This window comes from Meleagris gallopavo, chromosome 3, assembly GCF_905368555.1.
Source record: "Meleagris gallopavo chromosome 3, MGAL_WU_HG_1.1, whole genome shotgun sequence".
Classification (NCBI taxonomy): Eukaryota; Metazoa; Chordata; class Aves; order Galliformes; family Phasianidae; genus Meleagris; species Meleagris gallopavo.
The window spans coordinates 74981436-75002518 of NC_139406.1; the positions used below are offsets into that span (position 1 = coordinate 74981436).

Below are 21083 nucleotides of genomic sequence, written 5' to 3' on the forward strand. Positions count from 1 at the left end.
TGTCTTCTGTCCTTCCTAAAATTAAGGATTTCACTATAGATAAACATCTGTTCCTGAATGTGAGTCTTTGTTGCCTCAAAGCTGGATAGTTATCAGCGTAAATATTAACCATCTTTTTCTTTTATTGTGTGCTAATGCACATTCCTCTTCTCTATCATCCATTCATTATATCTTCTTCCATGGTAAAGAATAGTATCTTTGTGTCTTGAAAATTCCCTCTAAAATTGGAAGTGAAATTCAGGCAATATTGAAATAGTCATCACATCCTCTTAAATCAAGGTTTACTGTGAAGTGTTAAAGTTCTTTCCTTTAAACAAATTAACTTTTCCCCAGCTGATACAAAAATTTTCTCTTCAAACATCCAAATTCTCAATTAATATGATTTTTAAAAGATCTAATTTTATATTGTTAAATATAAGCTTTATCATGCACTTTGAACAACATGAAGATATAAGTAAATTTAAATTGCATTTGTAAGTATTATTAATATGATTTAATTCTTATTTTTTAGAAATAATTGTCTCATGCACATTACAGTAGAAAAGCATAAATTATTATTGTTGTTTCTGCTCTGGAAATTTGGGATCCATTTTGTGTTCTATTGCATTCTTTTATGTCTAGTGAGACCTAGAATTTTAATGAAGCAGAAATGGAATGGCCAATGCTTAGGTACATATCTGTAAGAAATCTCTCTAACGAGCCTCTCATGGTTTCCCTTTTTAAGCAGATATTCTTCAGAATAATGACTGAAGTCCTTCATCTTAATTCCTATGCATTTATAAAATGTGTTATGTGGCTGATCTCCTTGAAATAACATAAATCTTAGGTACAAAAACAACTTAATCCACAGTAGAGAAGACTCTACTGATATATATGTCTGAAATAAATAGAAATAAATAGAAAAAATACTGTATCCATGACATATCTCTGAGATTTAGATTACATATTGTTTAGATTACAGTGTAGAACTAGAAAATTGTCCTATTGACAAATTAATTTGGTAGGGTTTTTTGTTTGTTTGCTTGGTTGGTTTGTTACAATTCTTTAAAGTACAGATCCTGCACATGCCCCTAGGGATTCAAAAGTTTAATGTCTCAAGAAATAGTGTAATCTCTTCAGAATCTACAAGTTATTACTACATGTGCTATATACTTAATTTTTTCCCTGAAAACGATTTCAGTAATAATTAGTAGCACTAACATAAGATGGGAAGGAGTGAAGATTTCAATCTTTGTTGAGAAAGCTTCCCACACATGAGGGAGGTGTCAACAACGCTTGCCCCAGTATCAGTCAAATACACTGTTTTGAATTTCATTCAGACTATACTATCTATCTTTCACTATTTTGAAAGTCATGTTTGAACAATGAGATCATTCAAGACGTTCTGTGGGAAATTTGATCTCATGGATACAACTGAGCTGTTTGGAGCATATCCCCAGTTTAATCAAAACCTCTGCAGATGACTTGAAAGTTGAGCTGTCACAAGCTAAAAATTTTTAGGTTAGCTGACAGTCCCATTGGAGATACTGAATAATGTAGCCTTCTGTTAAAGAGCATGGCTTCTTCCAGTAGAAAAATTTGTTTTGTTTCTCTAAAGAATGTAGCAGTCATAAACATCTACAGGACAGCTGTGAACTTCAACAAAAATATTTACTCAAGATAGTGTAGAGATGTCCAACTGACAGAAATATTGCAGAGTTTTCTTGTTTTTATTGGTATGGAAGACTTACTGTTCCCAGCTGCAGTGCACTTACCACTTCACTGTGTGTTGCTGGGTGTATGGACAGCACTGAACACTGCACCATGCTCCAGTTTATTACTATGTGAAAACACTCTCTACATATGCTAATGCTCAGAAAAGTTGTCTCAAGTGTAACTGGCCCTTGCACATCATCAGCGTAAGTAAAAAACAGTTTGTGAGAAAGTGAGTTACAGTGACACAAGTAACCATTTGGTCTTACTATTAAGCTTCCTAGTTTCTTTCAGTATGCATTCATTCTACTTTTATTTGTAGAATAATATTTTGATCCAGAAAACCCTACCACGAAACCTATGTATGTATCTTCAATTTACAGAAAATTCATATATTAATAATACAATGTGTTTGGTCAGTTGGCCCTTTTTCAGAGGACATCCAAATTCTGCATTTAGATGCTCAAGTCACTGTAAAAGCTGAGAACATTTGCATACGAGACCTGAATTGTCTCCAAAGTACCCATGAATAAAATCTAGTTATGCTAAGCATTTCAGGCAATTTGATTATGTAATTGCTTTTAATTGGTCCTAAGCCCAACTATTGTGAGTGTTAAAAAATAAATAACTGATGTAGAAAAAGCTTGACGCGTCAGTTAAGTACAGATGTTAAAGTGGAGAAAATGCCACTCAGCATCAATGTCTGAAACAAATTCATTAGTCTCCCCGTGATGAATAGCAATTCTAATTATTGCTTTTCTAGAATTATTTTCCTACAGTTTCTCTCAAGTCAGTCAAGCATCAAGACTCCTAAACTAAAAGCTTCATTAAGATGCTTCAGGATTCTTGGGGGCATTAGTGTAGTGCTGTTCATGTGAACTTCATATTTGGAGGTCTTGATTTTCTGTAATTTCGTGTATGACAGCTGCAAAATTTGATAACAATTTGTTAGTATTTAGTGAACTGCACAGCATAATATCAGTACAGAACAGCTGTGCTGTGTGGATGAGTATTTTAAATCAAATGTATTAATATTCTCTCTTAAAACAGATAAAATGAAAACTTCAGCTCATAGGAAGCTATATTTAGTGTGCCTTATGAAATCCCTAATTTGAAGTATATGACAGTTTTTGATGCAACCCTCCCATGAAAATGCAGTGGCATTGCAGATGTCTCTGTCATGTGCCCATCTTTTATGTGTCCACAGCTCTCAGTTGTTTATCTCTGATTATCTCTGTACTGTGTGCTCTGTACTTTAAGAGGCTTGCCATAGTTATAGAGCCTTTGATTCTATGGTAATGACTTAATATTTATAGCTGCAAGCAGATTCCAGTGTTTATCCTATTTTTACTACTGCTATAATTATCTTTGCTCTATAGTAGCTCCATGGTCAAGTTGCACTTAAGACCTGTTTTTCTATCTCTGTATAATTTCAGCAGGATAATATTTTTATTTTACTCCTCTAATCTTGTCACTGGGACCCTGCAATATTTTTGAGCATGGAAGTTAAATTGTCCCTTTTCCAATTGAGAATGTTACCGTAAGTTTAGGAATGTTATCTCTCTTGAGAGAGACATGAGTGTTCCAACTCCTGTGCAAGCAAAACCAATCACATTTTAAAGAGATTTAAGTTCTCATGTTGGAAGTACCAAAAGTTACCATGTCAGCTCTCCTGGTCATTCAGTCATCAATAGCATTTTGAGGTTTGTTAAGAGATTAGAAGAACTCGGGCATTGATTACTAAACATATTTATTATGATGTTGACCAATGTACAGATCACTGACGGTCATTTAATTAAGCCTTCCATGAAAGCTTTGTGTCACTGTCTTCTTGCTGAAGCTTTGTAGCAGAAGAGCTGTCCCACTGCTCTCTTTGCATCTCTTCTGGCTCATGGTAATCACAGATTATTACACTGAACTTTCAAAATCTGCTTTTGTTTATAGAAACGAAAATAAATAAGGCAATTAAACTTATAATAAAAAATAATACTTTGAATTTTTTTCTCCAATATTTTAGATAAAGAAAGCATATTTTTAAATGAATATAAAGACTCAAAGACCAATGAATCATTAAACTATTATATGCTGGTACCAAGTGCTTTCAAGACCAGTATTGTAACTCTGATCTGCCAAAGCTAACCTTAGACAGACTTATTTAGAGTCTAAAGCTGATCAAGAAACTTGCTAGGTTCTTGGCTTTTGCATCTGACAGTTTTGTACATGATTATAGTTTTTTTGTACAGTTTTCTTAGTTTTCCATCTTTCCAAGAAGTGGAAAACACATTTTCACCTTTTCCTTACTCAGTCCTTCTAAAAAAATACTGTAGGATAGTTTCTATCAGAGATTGGTACCAAGCTTTGTATACTGAAGGAATGGGAACATCCTCCGTGCATCCGTGATTTTAGCAACTAAGTTCAAAACAGGGTATCTTCTGTGACCTCTGTCTTCATGGCTGTGTTGACAACGTTTTGGATCATATTTCTGAAATACCTGATCTTCCTCATGCATTCATGCAGTGTAAATGCTTTCTTTTGCAGTTTTGATTTTGTTCTAGCTGTGAAGTGTTGGAAACACTCAAGAAACCTAAGAAACTTTCTTAATTTGTCCCTAAGTTCTTTCTGTATTTTCATTAAACACATTTTTTCTAGTATGGTAGCTTCAAAACATGGATGTTTTATTTAATGGAAATATTAAATTCTGTGGATGCTCATAGAAAGTTATGTTCAATAAAGTGTGATGTCGTTATTTTCACTATGAGATTGCAAATAATTTTGCATTCTATGTTCCTTTGATTCCTAGCTGGTAAAAATACTTAGTATGAAATGAGGCAGACAGCTATATTAACTCCACAGAATTGAAAGATGATGTTGAATTTCAACCTGTTAGCAGGTTGCTTTATCAAACCTGTTACTTCTCGATGTTGGACAGTTTGACATGTTGGCAAAAGGGAAGCTTTTTTTTTTCTTTTTTTTTTTCTTCCCAGCTACATAGCATTACTTGATTGATGTGAAGTGACAAACAAATGTCTGTTGTTTAAGGTCATTGTCCTAAAATGATTGCAGTGATGGTGTGATATTCTTTCCCTTTAATATACGCACATATGTGCTCGTGCACATGCTTCAGCTTACATCTACATGTAGGGGGAAGAAGTTGATTGACTGATGTATATCCTTGGTCCTAATGTTGTGTGAATAGAAATACTTAGGTGGAAGTATTGAATATTCTTGGAAGAATGAAATGAAATGAAGTAATGAGGTTTTGCTTATCTGTTTACCAAAAAATTTCCAGGAAAAAAACTATGAATAATATGGTAGAAGGCCAAATACTTTGGAATCTCAGAAGTTTTTCACTGGAAAATACTTACAGCCTTATAAGCCAGAATTTTCCAGTACTGGGGGATCTCTTTGATCACTTTTTACTTGAGTACTGTCTTCAGAACAAAAAGTCACTTATTTCACCTATCATAGCTGTCAGGAGATTTTTTGAAAACCTGTTTTCTCAAAGCGTTACCATGAGGTTAAAATATGCAATTCTTCCATTTCTTATAATCATATGTTAACTTGATCCTCACAAAATATGTGAAAACTTCCTTGAATTTGTTATTTATCTGGTATCCTGTTTTCAGAGAGTGTTGTACCTGGGCCAGTGAATTAAACTTCTACAGTAAGGTGCAGACAGTTACTTTAATACATCCAGCTTTTTAAAAAAGATTTTTGGTAAAGCGCTTTGTAAAATGGTCATGTGGGAACCTTTAAAACTGTTAAATCCAGGGGGCTTTGCTTAGAACACTTCGTGTCTCCTATTGCCCTAATTCAAGGTTAGCTCTAAAATGGAATCAAGTTTCATTTTTTCTTTAATTCTCGGAAACAGAAATTTTTCTTGAACTCAGACTCTTTATTTGTCTCCCTAGTAGATATTACTATCCCAACTTTTAAACTTGAACTTTGGATTAGTTTTGAGGACATTTCTGTGCAAAGTTTCATGATACTATATATTACAGAACTCTTACAATATAATTTTAATTAGAAAATACAAGAAGATTTTTTTTTAATTATTTTAAGGAAAAAGGTCTGTTTAACTAGTTTTATTATTAATGCATTGTACTGACCATGAGTTATTTTAAATTGCAAGATTGGTGCATGGTGTTTATTACTACACTTCTGAAGTATAGCTAAAGGAGTTATAACTCTATTTGAATCAAACAGAAAACCAGAAATATCTGCATACATATATTTTCATTACAAAAAATCAAGAAAAACACATGACAACATTCATGTTCAGAATCCATCAGTTATCGTGCTTACAACTGCTGCAGGTGTGGTAGGAAATTAAAAATTGAAACTTCAGATTAATTGAATATTTGCTTTTCTTTCTAGATTATCGACATAATGGAAGAGATCTCCAAAGTTCAACGCTATCAGTGCCAGAACAAGTTATGTCATCTAATCATTGCTCTCGATCAGGATCCCCTCACCGTGGAGATAGTATAGGACGGACAAGATCGTGGTCTCCCAGTGTCCCTCCCCCACAAAGGTAAATTGTTATTGAAACATGTAGGTATATGAACTTAAGTGCTATTGATCCTGTAAAAATACTGGAAAAAATCTCCTGACTTTCAAAATGGGAACAAATTGATTAGATCTTATAAAACTGTATAAAGTCAGTAATGTTTTTATTATATTATATTGATGTCTGGAAGTTCATCTGATTTTATGTCTAAAGAAAGAAAAATACATCTCCAGATTTTTATTTTCATGAGCTATTTAGAAAGATGCCTTTTAGTTTCTGATGGTTTGACATTTTCTCACTGTTCTAGCTCATCATTCTGATCAGTGGCTGTTTTCAATCTTTTTGTCTGTGTAAAATTAAGATGATGGCAGTGCCATACTTCCCATAGAAGTTTTCTTTCTACATTTCTTCTTCAAACGTTTAAAACTTCGAAAATGATTTGTCATACATACGGTTTTATACTGAAAAAAAATCAACTCTTCATTTGGAAGGTTTATGATGTCTTGTAAAACCAAGATCAGGACAATTCTTCTGACCTGTCCAATTTGGATAATTACAACTATTTGATTCAATATACTTTTTAAGAAAGAATTAAGACTTTATGTGTATGGATAAGGTTTCTTAAGAGGAAGCAGAATATAGTTGTCAAGGGGAATGAAGCCTGTGTTCCAGCATTTTTTTAACTATGTATGGGTAGGTTTTCAGTTGCTGTAATTCAGCTGGAATAGAAGGAATAAGATAATGTTCACTGTTCCCATTTAATACTGAAGATTTAATATCCAGTGTTCCCAGTAAGGTATGTATGTGTATTCCTTTCTTTTACAGCCATTCCAGTTCTCCTGTGTTGTATGTTTCTTTCTTTCATTCTTTCTTTCATTTTTGTTCTGTTAGTTTAAGATTCTTTTGACTGCATATTCTCTTATGTTTTTACTTACCATTTCCCCTAACAGAGACTAAATGTTATCATTTTCCCTTAGTGAAGTATTAGGATTCCAAATTATCTTATAGCTAACGGGTAGAAAATTAAGTTTCTTCTTGAAATCTAAAAGCATACATAAGCACAGCCTTATTTTAAATGAAACATACTGGTAGTTACATAAAGAGTAGACACAGAGAGGCCTGTTCTGATTTCAGTGGTACTGAATTCAGGCTAAGTAATTGCTTATACTAACTCTGCTGGGTTTAGTCCTATTGGATATTTATGAGTCCTTAAGGGTTTTTTAAGGGTCCCTTCTAACTCAAACAGTTCTATGATGCTATGATGCTATGATATAGACATAAATATGGTCAAAATCCCTTTTCAAAATTCTTTTATTGTCTGTGTTGTGTGTATTTTAACCAAGCCAGTAATTAAGACTTGTCTAAAACCATTGAAAAACCTTCTTTTCATTTTCTTGCTATTTTGTATGTTGTTAATGTTTACATGAAACATTCCTTGCTTCCTGATTTTAAGCTAAAATTTAAAATATAATTTGGAACTTACAGAGTAAGCTTCAACTGTTGCCTATGATGTCACAGTGAAATGCATTATTTATCTAATATTTCCCTGCCCATATTCCAAATCACTAAGAGCCCACAGAATAGAGTTGCTAGAAAATGGGACTTCATAGAAAAAAAAGCAGCATAGTCTTTTGGATACATAAATGCTTATTTTAAATCTAATGAAGATCTAGGTCTACTTGGAAGAGCTGTAAACATTTTTACGTTTAATATCTTGTTAATAAATGTATATAGTTTGAAGCCGTTAAAATTTACACATGATACCTGGCATAATAACTGAAAAGAAAATATTATTTTGAATAGCTATATAACTTGGCAGCTGTCAATTTGCATGGTTTTACTTTTAGCAGAGGCTAGGACAAGTCTTATGTAGAGCAGTAGAAGACTTGTAATCTTTTCGCTAATGTATGCAATGGACTGTGTGCTTCTAGATCAGGTCAGATTGTGTCAGACAGTGAGCAACATGATGTTTAGCTTTTTCGAAGATGGCATTTGAAAAAGCAAGATGGTAGAATACAGTGATCTGGATGAGAGGATTAGTGCACCCTCAAAAAGGTTTCATACAGTAACAAGTTAGGTGGGAGTGTTGAGCTGCTTGAGGATAGGAAGCCTTTGCAGAGGGATCTGCACAGGCTGGATTGATGAGCTGGTGCTGTTTCCTGCACTTGGATCACAACAATCCTATGCAGTGGCTAGGGAAAGAGTGGCTGGAAAGTTGCCCAACAGAAAAGGACCTGAGAGTGCTGGTTAGTAGCCAGCTGAACATGACCCCGCAGTGCGCCCAGTAGCTATGGTGAAACTGCACCTCAAATACTGTTGGGCCCCCTCACTATAAGAAGACTGATTTTCTGGAACATGTTCAGAAAAGAACAATGAAGCTGAAGAAGTGACTAGAAAACAAGACAGATGAGGAGTGGCTGAGGGAACTAGGGATGTTCAGTCTGGTGAATAGGAAGCTGAGGGGAGATCTCATTGCTCTCTGCAAATTTCTTAAAGGAGGCTTCAGTGAGGAGGGTGCCAATTTCTCTTGTCAAGTGACAAGCGATAGGATAGCAGGAAATGGTCGCAAGTTGTACTTGAGAAGGTCTAGATCAGATTGCTTTACTCCATACCATTCTGTCAAGTGCAAGGTTCCAAAGCAGTAGGTATATAAAATGTGAAAAAATTTTTCCTTATATAACAAATTTAATTGGAGAAAGTATGTCATTTCCCCTTAAGCAGCAAATCTAGCTAACAAAGGCATCTTTAGCAGAGTGAAAGAGAGCTTTATTTGAAGTAAAAGAAATACATTTGTGTAGGATGTTTAAAAGCAGCATGAAGTCATAGCCTGATATAATAGAGAAAACTAAAGGAGAAATGATTTATTTAGAACAGTAAGCTAAAAGTACAATTTTACTGAAAGCTATTTGAGCAGACAGGATGGTACTGCATTTTCGGGACCAAAACTAATAGTTTTGTAGTTTGGGCAGGACTTTTCACTGTGTGCAGAAGATGAAAGTCAGATATTCGGGAAGTTTTGCAAAAAAGTGACAATTGAGAAAGCTTTAATATTTAAGTCAAACGAAGGATGGAGTAAAAGAAGATAATGCTATAAACAGAAATGGTTGTTTTTTACATTTTTTTTTTCAACCTGAATGAAATGGTAGACTGTGGAAATGAATTAGAGTCTAAAATTGAGAAAGAAGAAATAAGAATTGGTTGCTGAACAGCAGAAGAGAACCATCAGTATCCATTTTAGAGTGAAAATGTGTATGAAAGAGTCCAATTGTGGAGTAAAGCCATTTTGGTATTCATAATTTTGGTGTAAATAAGATGGTTAAAACATATACAGAGGAGTTACGGGCTAGATGTTGTAGAGTGGAAGGTAGAAAAATTATACCTATTTCTAATATGGTAATTAGAAAATGTAGTTGGTAAACTAAATTCTGGGGACTCCAGAACTGTGTCCAGTTCTGGATCCCCCAGCACAAGAATGACATGGAGCTGTTGGAATAGGTCCAGAGAAGGGCCACAAAGATGATCAGAGGGCTGGAGCACCTTTCCTATGAGCACAGGCTGAGGGAGCTGCAGCTCTTCAGCCTGGAGAAGAGGTGGCTTCAAGGAGACCTTACAGTGGCCTTTCAGTACCTACAGGGGGTCTACAGGAAAGCTGGGGAGTGACTTTTATGAGGGCAGGCAGTGACAGGATGAGGGGAAAAGGTTTTGAACTGGGAGAGGGTAGATTTAGACTAGATATTAGGAAGAAATTCTTTACTGTGAGGGTGGTGAGACACTGGAACAGGTTGCCTAGAGAGGTTACGAATGCCCCCTCCTTGGAAGCATTCAAGGCCAGGCTGGATGGGGCTTTGAGCAACGTGGTCTACAGGGAGGTTTCCCTGCCTATAACAGAGGATTTAAAATAGAATCAGAATCATAGAATGGCCTGGGTTGAACAGGACCTTAATGATCATCCAACCTAAATCATTCTCTGATTCTAACTTCCTATTTGGCTTCATAATAGCCAAAGTGAACAAATGCAATTACCTCCAATGGTGGAGGTTGGCAGAGACCTCTGAGTCCATCTCATCAACCTCTGCTCAAGAAGGGACACCCAGAGCAGGGTGCCCATTCCCATACCCAATTAATTTACTAGAAATAAACTATTGCTGCTGGCAGAAGTTCATGTCGCTCTTTTATTTAGATTATGGTTTTTTTGTTGTTGTTGTTTTTTAATCAGGCTTTACTGTGCCAGAAACCCAGCAGTACTCATTGTGTTTTACTGCAGTTTACATATTTATATTATAACCAAGCTCAAAGCTCTTGGAAAATTTTTTATAGTGCATGTTTCATCTAGGAAGGTAAATTTCATTGAATGTGCTTGTTTGGAAAGACTAATTTTTGTCTAAAATGTACCATTTTAATAAAATAATTGAGTTGAGTATCAGAATGAAACAGAAAATCATATCCCTACCATTAAGTTAGCACTTTTTTCAATAGGCAAAAATAAAGGTTACAATAAAACTATGAATTATGTGAGTATGAAATTATACAAAAGATAGGTCAGGTAAACCAACTTATGTTTGCTAACAACTTTCTGTTGTAGTCCAGCTGTACCCAGAACTCAGAATCTGCTCTCTTTTATCCCTAGTCGGAATGTGGATCAGGGACCAAGAGGGACACGATCTACCGCTGCACATTACAATACCCTGAACCGAATGGAAAGACATCGTGCAATAGATGACCACTACTCCCCGGACAGAGAGAGGTAATTGTCTGACTGATATTAAGCACAGCTGCAGCCTACTCTCATTACTGTGAAATACTTCAGAGTGTCTCTAAAATAGGTAACCAAATTGCTTACCTTTTCCCACAGATGAACATTTCCCTACTCATTAAGAAAATACATACAATGTGCACAAGGCTGACAAAACTCTTTGCAAAGAGGGAAACTAAACAAGCTATGATAAATTGTTTAGTTTTTCTTTTTTATTGGGAATACTTACATGTACTACATTAATAAATTCCCTAAGAGAAAATATTTAAAAAGAAATTGAGAATGAACTTGGTCATTTTTGCTGCTGAAGGAAGCTGAAAATCTGTGCATTATAAGGCAGATTATAATCATAAATGTAAAAAGCAAGGCATAATACATGTATATTTTGCAATTCAAGTGAGTCCTGTGTGGCTAGTATTTGAAATTAATACCTCTACTGATGATTCTTACAGATTATTCCTCAAGTGACACCAAAGCACAGAATTGGTGTAGGAAGCTGTAATACAAACAACTTAAGACAGCAGCGTTTTTTGTTGACTTTATTGAACTGAAAAGGTGAATGTATGTGTCTTAAAAGAACACTGATGTGATAATCAGTGATTGTAAAGAATGTAAGACAGAATAATCTGAAAAAAATATAATTATATTTTCCTAATTAGATAAGTTAAAAAAGAGTACCAAAAATAAAATAAAATACATATAGCTATTTAAATGATGTTAAATTGAATTTGGCCAAAAAAGTCAAGTGGACAAAAAATTAAGTTACTGAAAAGCAATGAAATGTCATTCAAAATGTTAACCATATTCATTATAAGTATAACATAAGAAAGCCTCCTTTGAAGTATTTTGGTATTTCTGTTTATGCAGCAGAAGAATATTATTCACTTGACTGATAAGGCTAGATGATTTTCATGCAGAATGAAATAACTTAAGGATTCAAAACTGTTTCTAGTAAAAAGGGAAAACTTTTGTGACAGTACTAGATTGACAATAAGATCAGTCTTCCTAGAAATATGGTCTAAACTTATCCATAGAACCTGTGTATGCTATATGGAATATTCTTGGGATTGTTCACTGCGTGAGTTTGCTTGCTGCCCCCCAGATATATGCACAGCAGTGAAAACTAGTTAGAAGTACAGAAATTAAGTCTTTTCCCATGACTTAATAAAAATATCCCCTACTGAACTGGTTTAGGTTAAAGAAAGAAAACCTGTTTTTTCTTAGAACTTATCAGAAAAACAATGTCTAAAGTTGGTGATGAACGTATTGAGTTTTCACATAATCAGTCTCAATGAGTAGGTATTTCTTTGTTAGGTATGTTCTGAATTGCTGAATATAGCTGTATGTCATCTGTATTTTCCAAAGCACCAAAGTTCTCCCCAATTTCTACATGGTGAATGATTATCTAGCAAGTCAGATTATTGACTAATTTATACCTACCTATTTCAGCATATAGTGTCTGAAGCATCTTGGTTCTAGGCAACACAAGAACAGGAAAAGACTAGTCCCAAATATTTATCATATTTTCTATTCGCTGTTGTTAACTAACAATGACTTTATGAGTGGAAAGATTATTAAACTTCAAATTATGTTACTGAATATTTGTCCGATACTGTCAGTGTTACGTAATAAAAAGCATTGTGCATACACAAGTCCTTGAAATAACTCTTCAATAGTATTAATTCTGAAAACCACTGAAATCAGTTTCTAGAAGTATAAAAACTGAACTTTTAAACAAGTTTATAATATTTCTACTTGCCATTCTTGCTTTGTTCCATATTTAACCTTTGTGAAATGAAATCATACTTTGCTTTCCCACTGCTCTGATGATTTGTTGTTTTCACAGTCCATTTATCCTTTGGAGATGTTTGTAAAAACGGGACTTTGAAAAAGTACATTCTTGCAGACATTCTCAGTTGCTAAGTTTAAATATGACTGAGTATATATATAAGAGCACTTGTTCCTTCCTTTTCCAGACATATGTCTAGCATATATGGTACTAAGGTGTAAGGTACTATGCAACTGTATGTGAGAAGGTCTAGTGACCTTGATCCTGATTGCAATGTAAATGGTCCCTCAAAATCGAAGTTAGAAATGAAAATCAAATTATTAAGAAAGCAGGAAGGCACACGTTTTTTATTTAGATATAAATAAAAGATAATTTTTTATCTATTAAAAAATAAATAAATACGGAGATAATTTTAATGTCAAGCACCAGACTCAAGACATTGTTTTTGATTCATATATTGATTTTGGTTGGCAGGATAAAACTAAAGTTAAAAGTTATATTGATTCCTTTATTACCAAAAATGTCATAATTGTATTGTCCTTTCTGGGTGCTTAAAGTAGGGGGTCAAGTTATTATCAGGCATTCAAAATGCCCCCAAAATTCATATGCCAGCTCTATATCTCCCTTCTTCTAACTTCAATGCCTCTTTAAAAAAGAAAAAAAAATCCTACTAATCAGCCCAAAGAGCCACCTTTTTCTTTCTCTGCAATTTGATTAAGTTAATTCTTGCTTTTCAATGTCTCTGGATGTTTAGAAAATTCTAACTTGACTAGTTAAGATGTATTTGGTAAAAGGCAAATTCATACCAGTAAAAAAAAAATAGGAAAAAAAAAGAAGCTGATTTATTAGCAATCAATAACTTTGTGCTTGGCATGCATTTAATTTGCTGGTTCAGTTGAAGAGATGTACAAGTGTTGCTAAAAAGGGAGGGACAGTGGTGTTGCCCATCTACTTAGTGTACAACTTCAAGTAAATTAAAATACTTTAGAAAAAATAGATCATCATAATGGATGAAAACTGAGAGAATGATAGAAGATTCTTGTGTCAACCAAATTTAATTCATGCAAGCTCTAGTGGTGGGACAGAAAATCTTATTTTGCCTTCAGAATTACTTAAAGGTTTTTCAGTAAGCACAACGTAGGATGTCAGTGCACTCCGGTTGTTCCATTTCCACATAAATACTAGGGAGTCAACACCCCACTCTAATACAAAAGCAAGAACATTAATTACATTGTGAGAACTGGTCACAAAGAATGAAAATTCAAAGCAATAGCAAATGTCCTAATGCCTTTTCTTTACTGTTTAGTGAAGTAGCTCAGCACCAAGTTAAACTGTGCTTGCACAGTAAGAACAGGAAGGAATACACTGGATTGTACAGTGATGCACTCTGCATGTATGTGTTTTTAGGAGTGCTTCTAGGACTGTTCTGCTATGTGTAGATTGCTCCTGGAAACTAAATACTAAAATTAAACAATGTGAATCACTCATGTCTTTTTTGTTATCCTCATGATTTTTTTAGAAAGTGTGAGGAAATGGACAAATGTGTGAGTGATAACAGAAAACTTTATGTCACCACTTTCTGTTCACTGAAAAAAAAGGGAAAATTACAGTGCTTGTCCATATCTCTGCAACTGTATTGTCAGAGTAATGGAAATCTGTTTTCATCTGATGGATGCAGGGGAGAAAGTGTGTTTGTGTGTGTCTTTATGTAACTGGTCACATTGCAAAAACTGTAGTACTTCTTAATCAGACTTATTTCATTGCTTTAATTTAAGTGAAATGAGTTGCTGCAAATTATCCTCTTTGTAGCAAAATATATAACGTTTCAGAAATTTCTGAGTTGGGAGGGACCTCTGGAGATCATCTAGTCCCCTCCAAAAGCAGGTTCCCTACAGTTATTTGTTATGTTGCACTTCTAAGAACATATTGTAAGGAATTATATTTTATCAGTTAGATAACGTATGGTGTTTGCTCTAAAGAAAAAACAGGGAAAATTATAAACAGGTAGCAATGCTGGAGGACCAGGTCAAGTTTAAACTGAAGCTTACTTGTAGTCTCTATATAGACAAGATAGACAAAAAGAGTTCTGAGTGGTAAGAAAGCATATATATTAAACTTGTTAAAGGTTATTACATGTTAGACTGTATGTATGATTGCATCTAAATCTCTGTTCTAAGTTTTTGAATTGAAAAACCCAAAAAGATTGAACATCACAAACAAAAGTCTTGGAACTTGGTAAGAGCACTCGAGACCTGTGTTTTTGCAATTACTGGGAAAAAAACTTGATACCAGAGATCAGGCATTGAAGATGACAGAGTGGGGATTTGAAGAGCATTTACTGGTGGTATTTCATTCGAATACCAGTAGGTGAAGGAAACAGTCTGGGCTGTTCCTTGTGAGCTGTGAGGAAAGAGAAATTGTACTTCTCAATAGGAATAAATAAAAATTAATGCTCTGTAACACTGCCGGAAGTTGCAGTTTGGTTTAAAGATTTGTTCTTAACTATTTGACTATATTGTATTTGTTTGATTTTGGAAGACTATCAAGAAAATTTGTCAACAATTCTCTGGAAAGAGAAAAGGGAAGTGAAAGTGAAATGTTAACATTAAACTGCCATCTATGAGCTAGAAGCAGTTAATTACTTACTAATGTAATATTTGCAAAAGCTTTGCAATGTTACTTCCAGCATTTCATGTAAGTCATTTAAGGGCTTTCATGTGAACATAGCCTGTGAGTGGTTACTGTGGTGAAAATAGTCTGCTATGCACTTGTTTGCCTTGCTTGCACTTATCGTAGCTGCTGTGGGGTGGATTCCTGCATTTTTCTTTAATTGTTCTTCCTGTGGGTGTGCATATATTCTAAAGGAAATTTTAAGAACAGGATGAAATTATGTTTTTTACTGCTTCTCAAAAGGATAATGACTGCCAGGTTACGGGTATACTGGTTCTGGTTTTCAGGGCACTATTACAAAGTCTTGTCTCTAATTTTCAAATTAATGTGCCATGTTGGGCTCCAGTTCTAACAATTTGACTGCAATCACACTGTAGGCAGGGACTAAAGTTAAAAGCATTTTATAGTGGAGGCTAAAAATTTTGCATTTATTTGACAAGCAATGAGCACAAAGACCTGTTGTATTATATATCATTATCTTAAAATTCTTATAAAGACTATTTACTCATGGCTGATGATATATTTTATCCATGCACAAAGGAGGAGAACATAATATGTGTTGGTAATACAGCTACTTTTTTTGTGTGATTATTTGTGTGATTACTACTTGTCTGATTACTAAAACAAATTAAGACATGAGAAATAAGTTGGTAGATAAATGTGAGGTTTTCAGTGTTTTTTGTGAAACTTTGTTTTTTTTTTTGTTGTTTTTTTTGTGGCACTTCTAATGTGCACTTTAGTTGTAAGACATCATTTTAAAAAGAAAACAACTTTAGTGGTGCTGTAGAACAGGGACTCTTGAATTCTAATAATTCTTTGTAAATTGGGGAAACACTATTTAAAAAATACACTGTTTGCATATATTTGTACTAAAAGAGAAATAACATTTTTATAATAGAAGATCTAGTACTGTAGTAGAGAGATATATATTTAACTAACTAACTGACTAACTATATATTACTTTTTTGGGAGTACAAACAAAATGTAGATACTGTGTTTTTATTATTTTGAAATGCATGGATTTCCTTTCTGGCATTTTCTGTTACACTTATTTTATCTCTTCGTAAATTATTTGAATACTAAGGGAGTTTTCATATAAGTTCATCATATATAGGGTAAATATCAAGGAATCTCACTATCAGAAATAGTAAGCTCTGGAGCTAGCTATGTAGCAGCAAACTGGAAGCATTCCCAATGATGATAGCCTTTCAGACAGAACTAGGTAAACTTCTGCCAAATATATTCTATATGCTGGAGTTATTGCTGCCTTTAAGCAAGGGAATGGGTAATGTAACTTCTTGAGATGTTTTCAGAAATATATTTTTTTCCCAACCCAAATAATGCAAAAAGTCCCAAATTTTAACTATCCACATGCTCCTGTCTCTTACTTCTCAGAATAAATGTGTGAAACTCTACATAATTTTATGTACACATATACAGTGCTTTTGTAGCCTTTGTGTTTACAGGTTTTGTGTCTTCTGTATTGTAAAGTGCATCATTCCTTCTCCATCTCATTGTCTCATTTGTATTTTTCTTTCTGCCATCTGCTCAGTCATTATGTTACTTTACCTCGTTCCTGGTACACCCAGTCCACAGATCACCATCACAGAGATGCCAGGTATATGTTTTCCACTGTGTGACTCTGTGTGGATAATGCATGTACTTCTATGTACCTACATTTCCACTTCTGCTTTTGTCAGTCTGTGTATAGTGGTAGAAAACTTAGAAGAACCCAGTCAATATCAGCATTAGACTTTCTAACATACTGTGTAGACAGGTCACTGAACAATTCTTCTTTACCTTTTTGACATTTTTTCACTGCCACAAGTCTGTAATTGGTGATATATTAACATGGTGCCATCTGCACCTAATTCCAGTATCTTTTTAGAAGTCAATAAGGAAAATATTTAAGTCAACCAACATAAATGTCTGCTAATACTGTGAATTTAACATAGAGAATCTAATACATGTATGGGCTGTGTTAAATGTTGCAAGAGAGAAATCTGGTACCTGTCCAGGTTACCTGAGAGTAATCATGATACCTGTCCCATAGTCTTCGCTGCAAGCTAAAATACCTTAATACTTTGGAGTAGCAGTTTTGCTAAATTCATCAGAGTTCCAGCTGAGTATTTTTCAAGTACTTCTGTTGATGAACTTCCTTTCTTTTCTTACTGAGTTGTCCTTGTTTCATCTTTGTGTTGCTTTTCATTGTGTTCACCCTTTATGTTTTGGCAGCCAGGATCACACAATATATCCTCTTTTTTGTGAAGATGCAATCAGATTACTTCGTTCCCGTAAGATGTGCCGTACCTATTCTGAGGGTGCTTACTATGATCTTGAGAGGTATAATTGATGTGGAGCATATTTTTAGTTCTACCCTGTATATTTTGGCAGTGCTGCGTTTGGTTTCCAAATTACGAATATGATCTATGTTTTTAACTAATAAACACACACTGTGAAGATGTTTTATGCTTCTCTGTGAATATGTATGTATGTACCTAAGACTGCCTGCTTGAGACTATGGCAAAATCCTAAGAGAAGCTGAGGAGTTTTATAAAAGTCAATTTCTTATATTAGGTTATATGGTTGTTCATTACAAAGGTCTTTGTATAACCTTTATTTTTGCTGGAATTTTCCAAAGTGCTTATAGTACTTATTATTCTTTTTGAAATACTGAGGAAATGCTTATCTACTTCAAATTGAACTGAAATTGAGTCTTTCTGAAATCTCATACTTTGTTTAAATGAAAAATAGAGTGAAATCTACGAGCTTATGTTGCAGATATTTATATAGTACTTATTCTGTAACTAATGAGTACTTGTATACATTCACAATCATTGTGTGTGATTACAGACCATCAGTGTTCCTGTTTTTATCTGAAAAGTTGCATAGTGAGAAGTTAAAACCATAATGATTTCTGTGACATAATTATGGTTGAAATGCAGTGGCTTATAAGATATGAAATATGTCATGCTGTTCTTGCACTACACATGTAAAAAGTCCCACTGTGATTATTTCAGCAAATACTGCAAAACAGAAAAATGTTTGTGTGAATAGAAATAAGGATTTAAATCTGATAAATTGTAAGCAATTTTAAAGGAGGTGGTGGCTTCGGATCTCAAATAGCAGGTATAAAGCAGTGGCCATACCAGCCTTTATAACAGATTTTTATAACATTTTCCATAGCAAGCACTAAAAACTCTTGATATATTAAAATCATCACTTCCATCTGGATAGAAGTTTCACTGCGAATTTTATTAATTTTTGCTCTGGATTCAAAGCATTTATAATTTTTTTTTTTTTCCAGTTGGTTTAAAATTCATTTTGGATTCAGAAACAGAATCCAAAACTCTTAAAGTACCTTATCCCTTCTAAACAAATGCTTTTTAAAAATTGTCCAAAGCTATAATATAATAGACATTATAAGCTTTAGAGCTCATTTAAACATATATTTTGAAATGATATTGTTCTATGTGAAATGTGAAGAAAGTGTGTACTTAATAGATTGGTTTACATGTAAAAACCATGTGAAATAGAGGATTTTTATTTTGTTTTTTGAAAACGTGTGATGAAATCTACTCATGCTTTTTCAATAGTTAATTTTAATTACTGTTACTTGCCTTAGTTTTTTACTGTCATTTGCATTAGTTTATCTAAACTTGTTTCAGATTGATAGCTGTATTAGATATTGCTGATAACTAGAAGCTATTATCTAATTAGTTTGGGGATCTTGACTTACAAATCTTCATCTTTGTTTCTACAGAAATTAGTTTGTCAAAAAAAAAAAAAAAATAGAGTAAAATCAACAAAATAAAGAGCAAGATGTGTAGTAAAGTGATCACAAAGATGAAAAAGCCAAGATTTCAGCTTGAAATAGATAGTAAGATGAAATAAATCTTTTCCAGAGCTTTGCTTAAGAGAAGGCTCATTAGTGCTAATACCTCCTGGGTCACAAAGGAAAATCTGAGATGAGATTAAATGTCCCCAGCTCCTCGTTAGAGCAGTATCTTGAGATTTCTTGGGCCTAGGAACTGATCCTGGATTGTCTGGTCCTCTTCAATCCAGGTTTCTTGTGTTATCTTTCTCTGAGTACCCCATCATTACTGTCATTTTTCCTAGTTTTTCATCCAGTTTGTCTTTCCAAGTTCTGAAAATATTTCTCTAGGTATTAAAGGATCATTAAAGCACAATGTTTATCCAATTTCTCATTATCCTCTGAAGAAATCTAAGTAATTTTCTCTTCATATTTTGGAAATATATGAAAAAACTGCTTCTTAGTCAGTATTTCCTCACCTCTCTTCACACTTTTTTCCCAGTTTTTTCCAGCTTAATGCTTGTTCTAAGTCAGAGCGCTAGTCCCCTCTTCTTAGCTCCTTCTACTCAGTCAGTGTCATAGTGATAACAAGCAGCCACACCTTTTCCTCTTTTCTTTCACTATTTAAAATGTGAAATAACTGTTTTCAGTTTTCTCTGTTATCAAAATCTGAAACATTGTTCTCCTGCCAAGCATTCATTGAAGAGTCTTTCATCTGGGACAGAGTTAAATCACTGTGAGTCCACCAATGTGGATGTCCTGCAGCCAATAGGTCATGCAGATGTATCAATCAAAATTACTTGCCTTCATTGCTTATCTTGATGTCATACACAGCCACTCATGTACTCTTCTGATCTCAAGCAGCTTTTTTATTTTTCCTTGAAGAGGTAGCTACTTGGTTCACTTTCATCTTTGCTCTTACTTGTATTTGTTTCAGTTATTGCCTATCAAATTCAGTAGTCTTTAGTGAATTAGTTCTAGGATGGATTTCCATTATCAAGAACCTTGATTTCTGAATTCATTCTTTGACAATGCTATTCTGACATTTTTTATGATAGTTCCTTCATTTTGAAGTAGTCTGCCTATTTCCCTCCCAAAGGAAATGGAGGTGGCACTGACAAGATACTTGTTACAGCAATTGCCTGAGAAAGACAAGCACAGGCACAGAGTCAGTGACTTCAGTGCCCTTTGGACCTTTGACTTTCTCAAAAACTCCCTCTGTAGCTCTGTATCCCACACTAATTTTCCTTGGCTGTTCAATGTGATAGTGTGGTAGCACTAGCTAATATCAGTTCATACCGCTGGAACTACTCAGATTGAACGCATACGAGCCATAGTGGCTGAGCATGTAGAGCCTTATTTACATTTTTATGTGTATCTCCCAGTTCACATTTTGCTAGAGTTACACGTGCTGGTTTATAATTTGACACTGCCCAATTTTAAACTGGCTGACATACATGTGATCTCAAGAACAGAATGTTCTCAAGATTTTTATCTGAGTTGTTTTTTAAATGAAACTATGCTATTTTCCTACCAATATTAGTAGTTCTTCCCAAAGAAAAATCTGCTGAAAGTATCACAATATGAAATATGTTCTCAACTTTTCTCTCTCATAGCTCAGATTAGTCACTGAGAACACCACGCTCCATGGTATTGTATTTTTTTTTTTCACTTAACCTTTGACATTTGAATTTGGAAGACGTTAAAGGTGGCTTTTGTACATCTCACATGAAATGTGCTGTTCATTTCAGGCAAAATTTCTGTTGTATCACTTAAGGAAACAAACTTCTTCCATTTTGTTTTCTGGCTTTCATTTTAACAGTCAGGAATTTTGTAGCATCCGTATCCTACTCTT

General features: G+C 34.2%; 1 protein-coding gene across 17 annotated transcripts in view; it reads left to right on the forward strand.

The window, feature by feature from the left end:
- RIMS2 (regulating synaptic membrane exocytosis 2) overlaps window positions 1-21083 on the forward strand; it is a 434744-nt gene that overhangs the window by 276308 nt on the left and 137353 nt on the right. For 16 of the 17 annotated variants that reach the window (XM_085221552.1, XM_085221546.1, XM_085221549.1 and 13 more), the window contains 2 exons: window positions 6070-6226; window positions 10830-10946. In XM_085221552.1, the coding sequence (XP_085077678.1) occupies window positions 6070-6226; window positions 10830-10946 (274 nt within the window). Of the gene's footprint in view, window positions 1-6069; window positions 6227-10829; window positions 10947-16966; window positions 17033-21083 lie in introns of all 17 variants that reach the window. The other variant, XM_085221553.1, reaches the window with a different exon arrangement.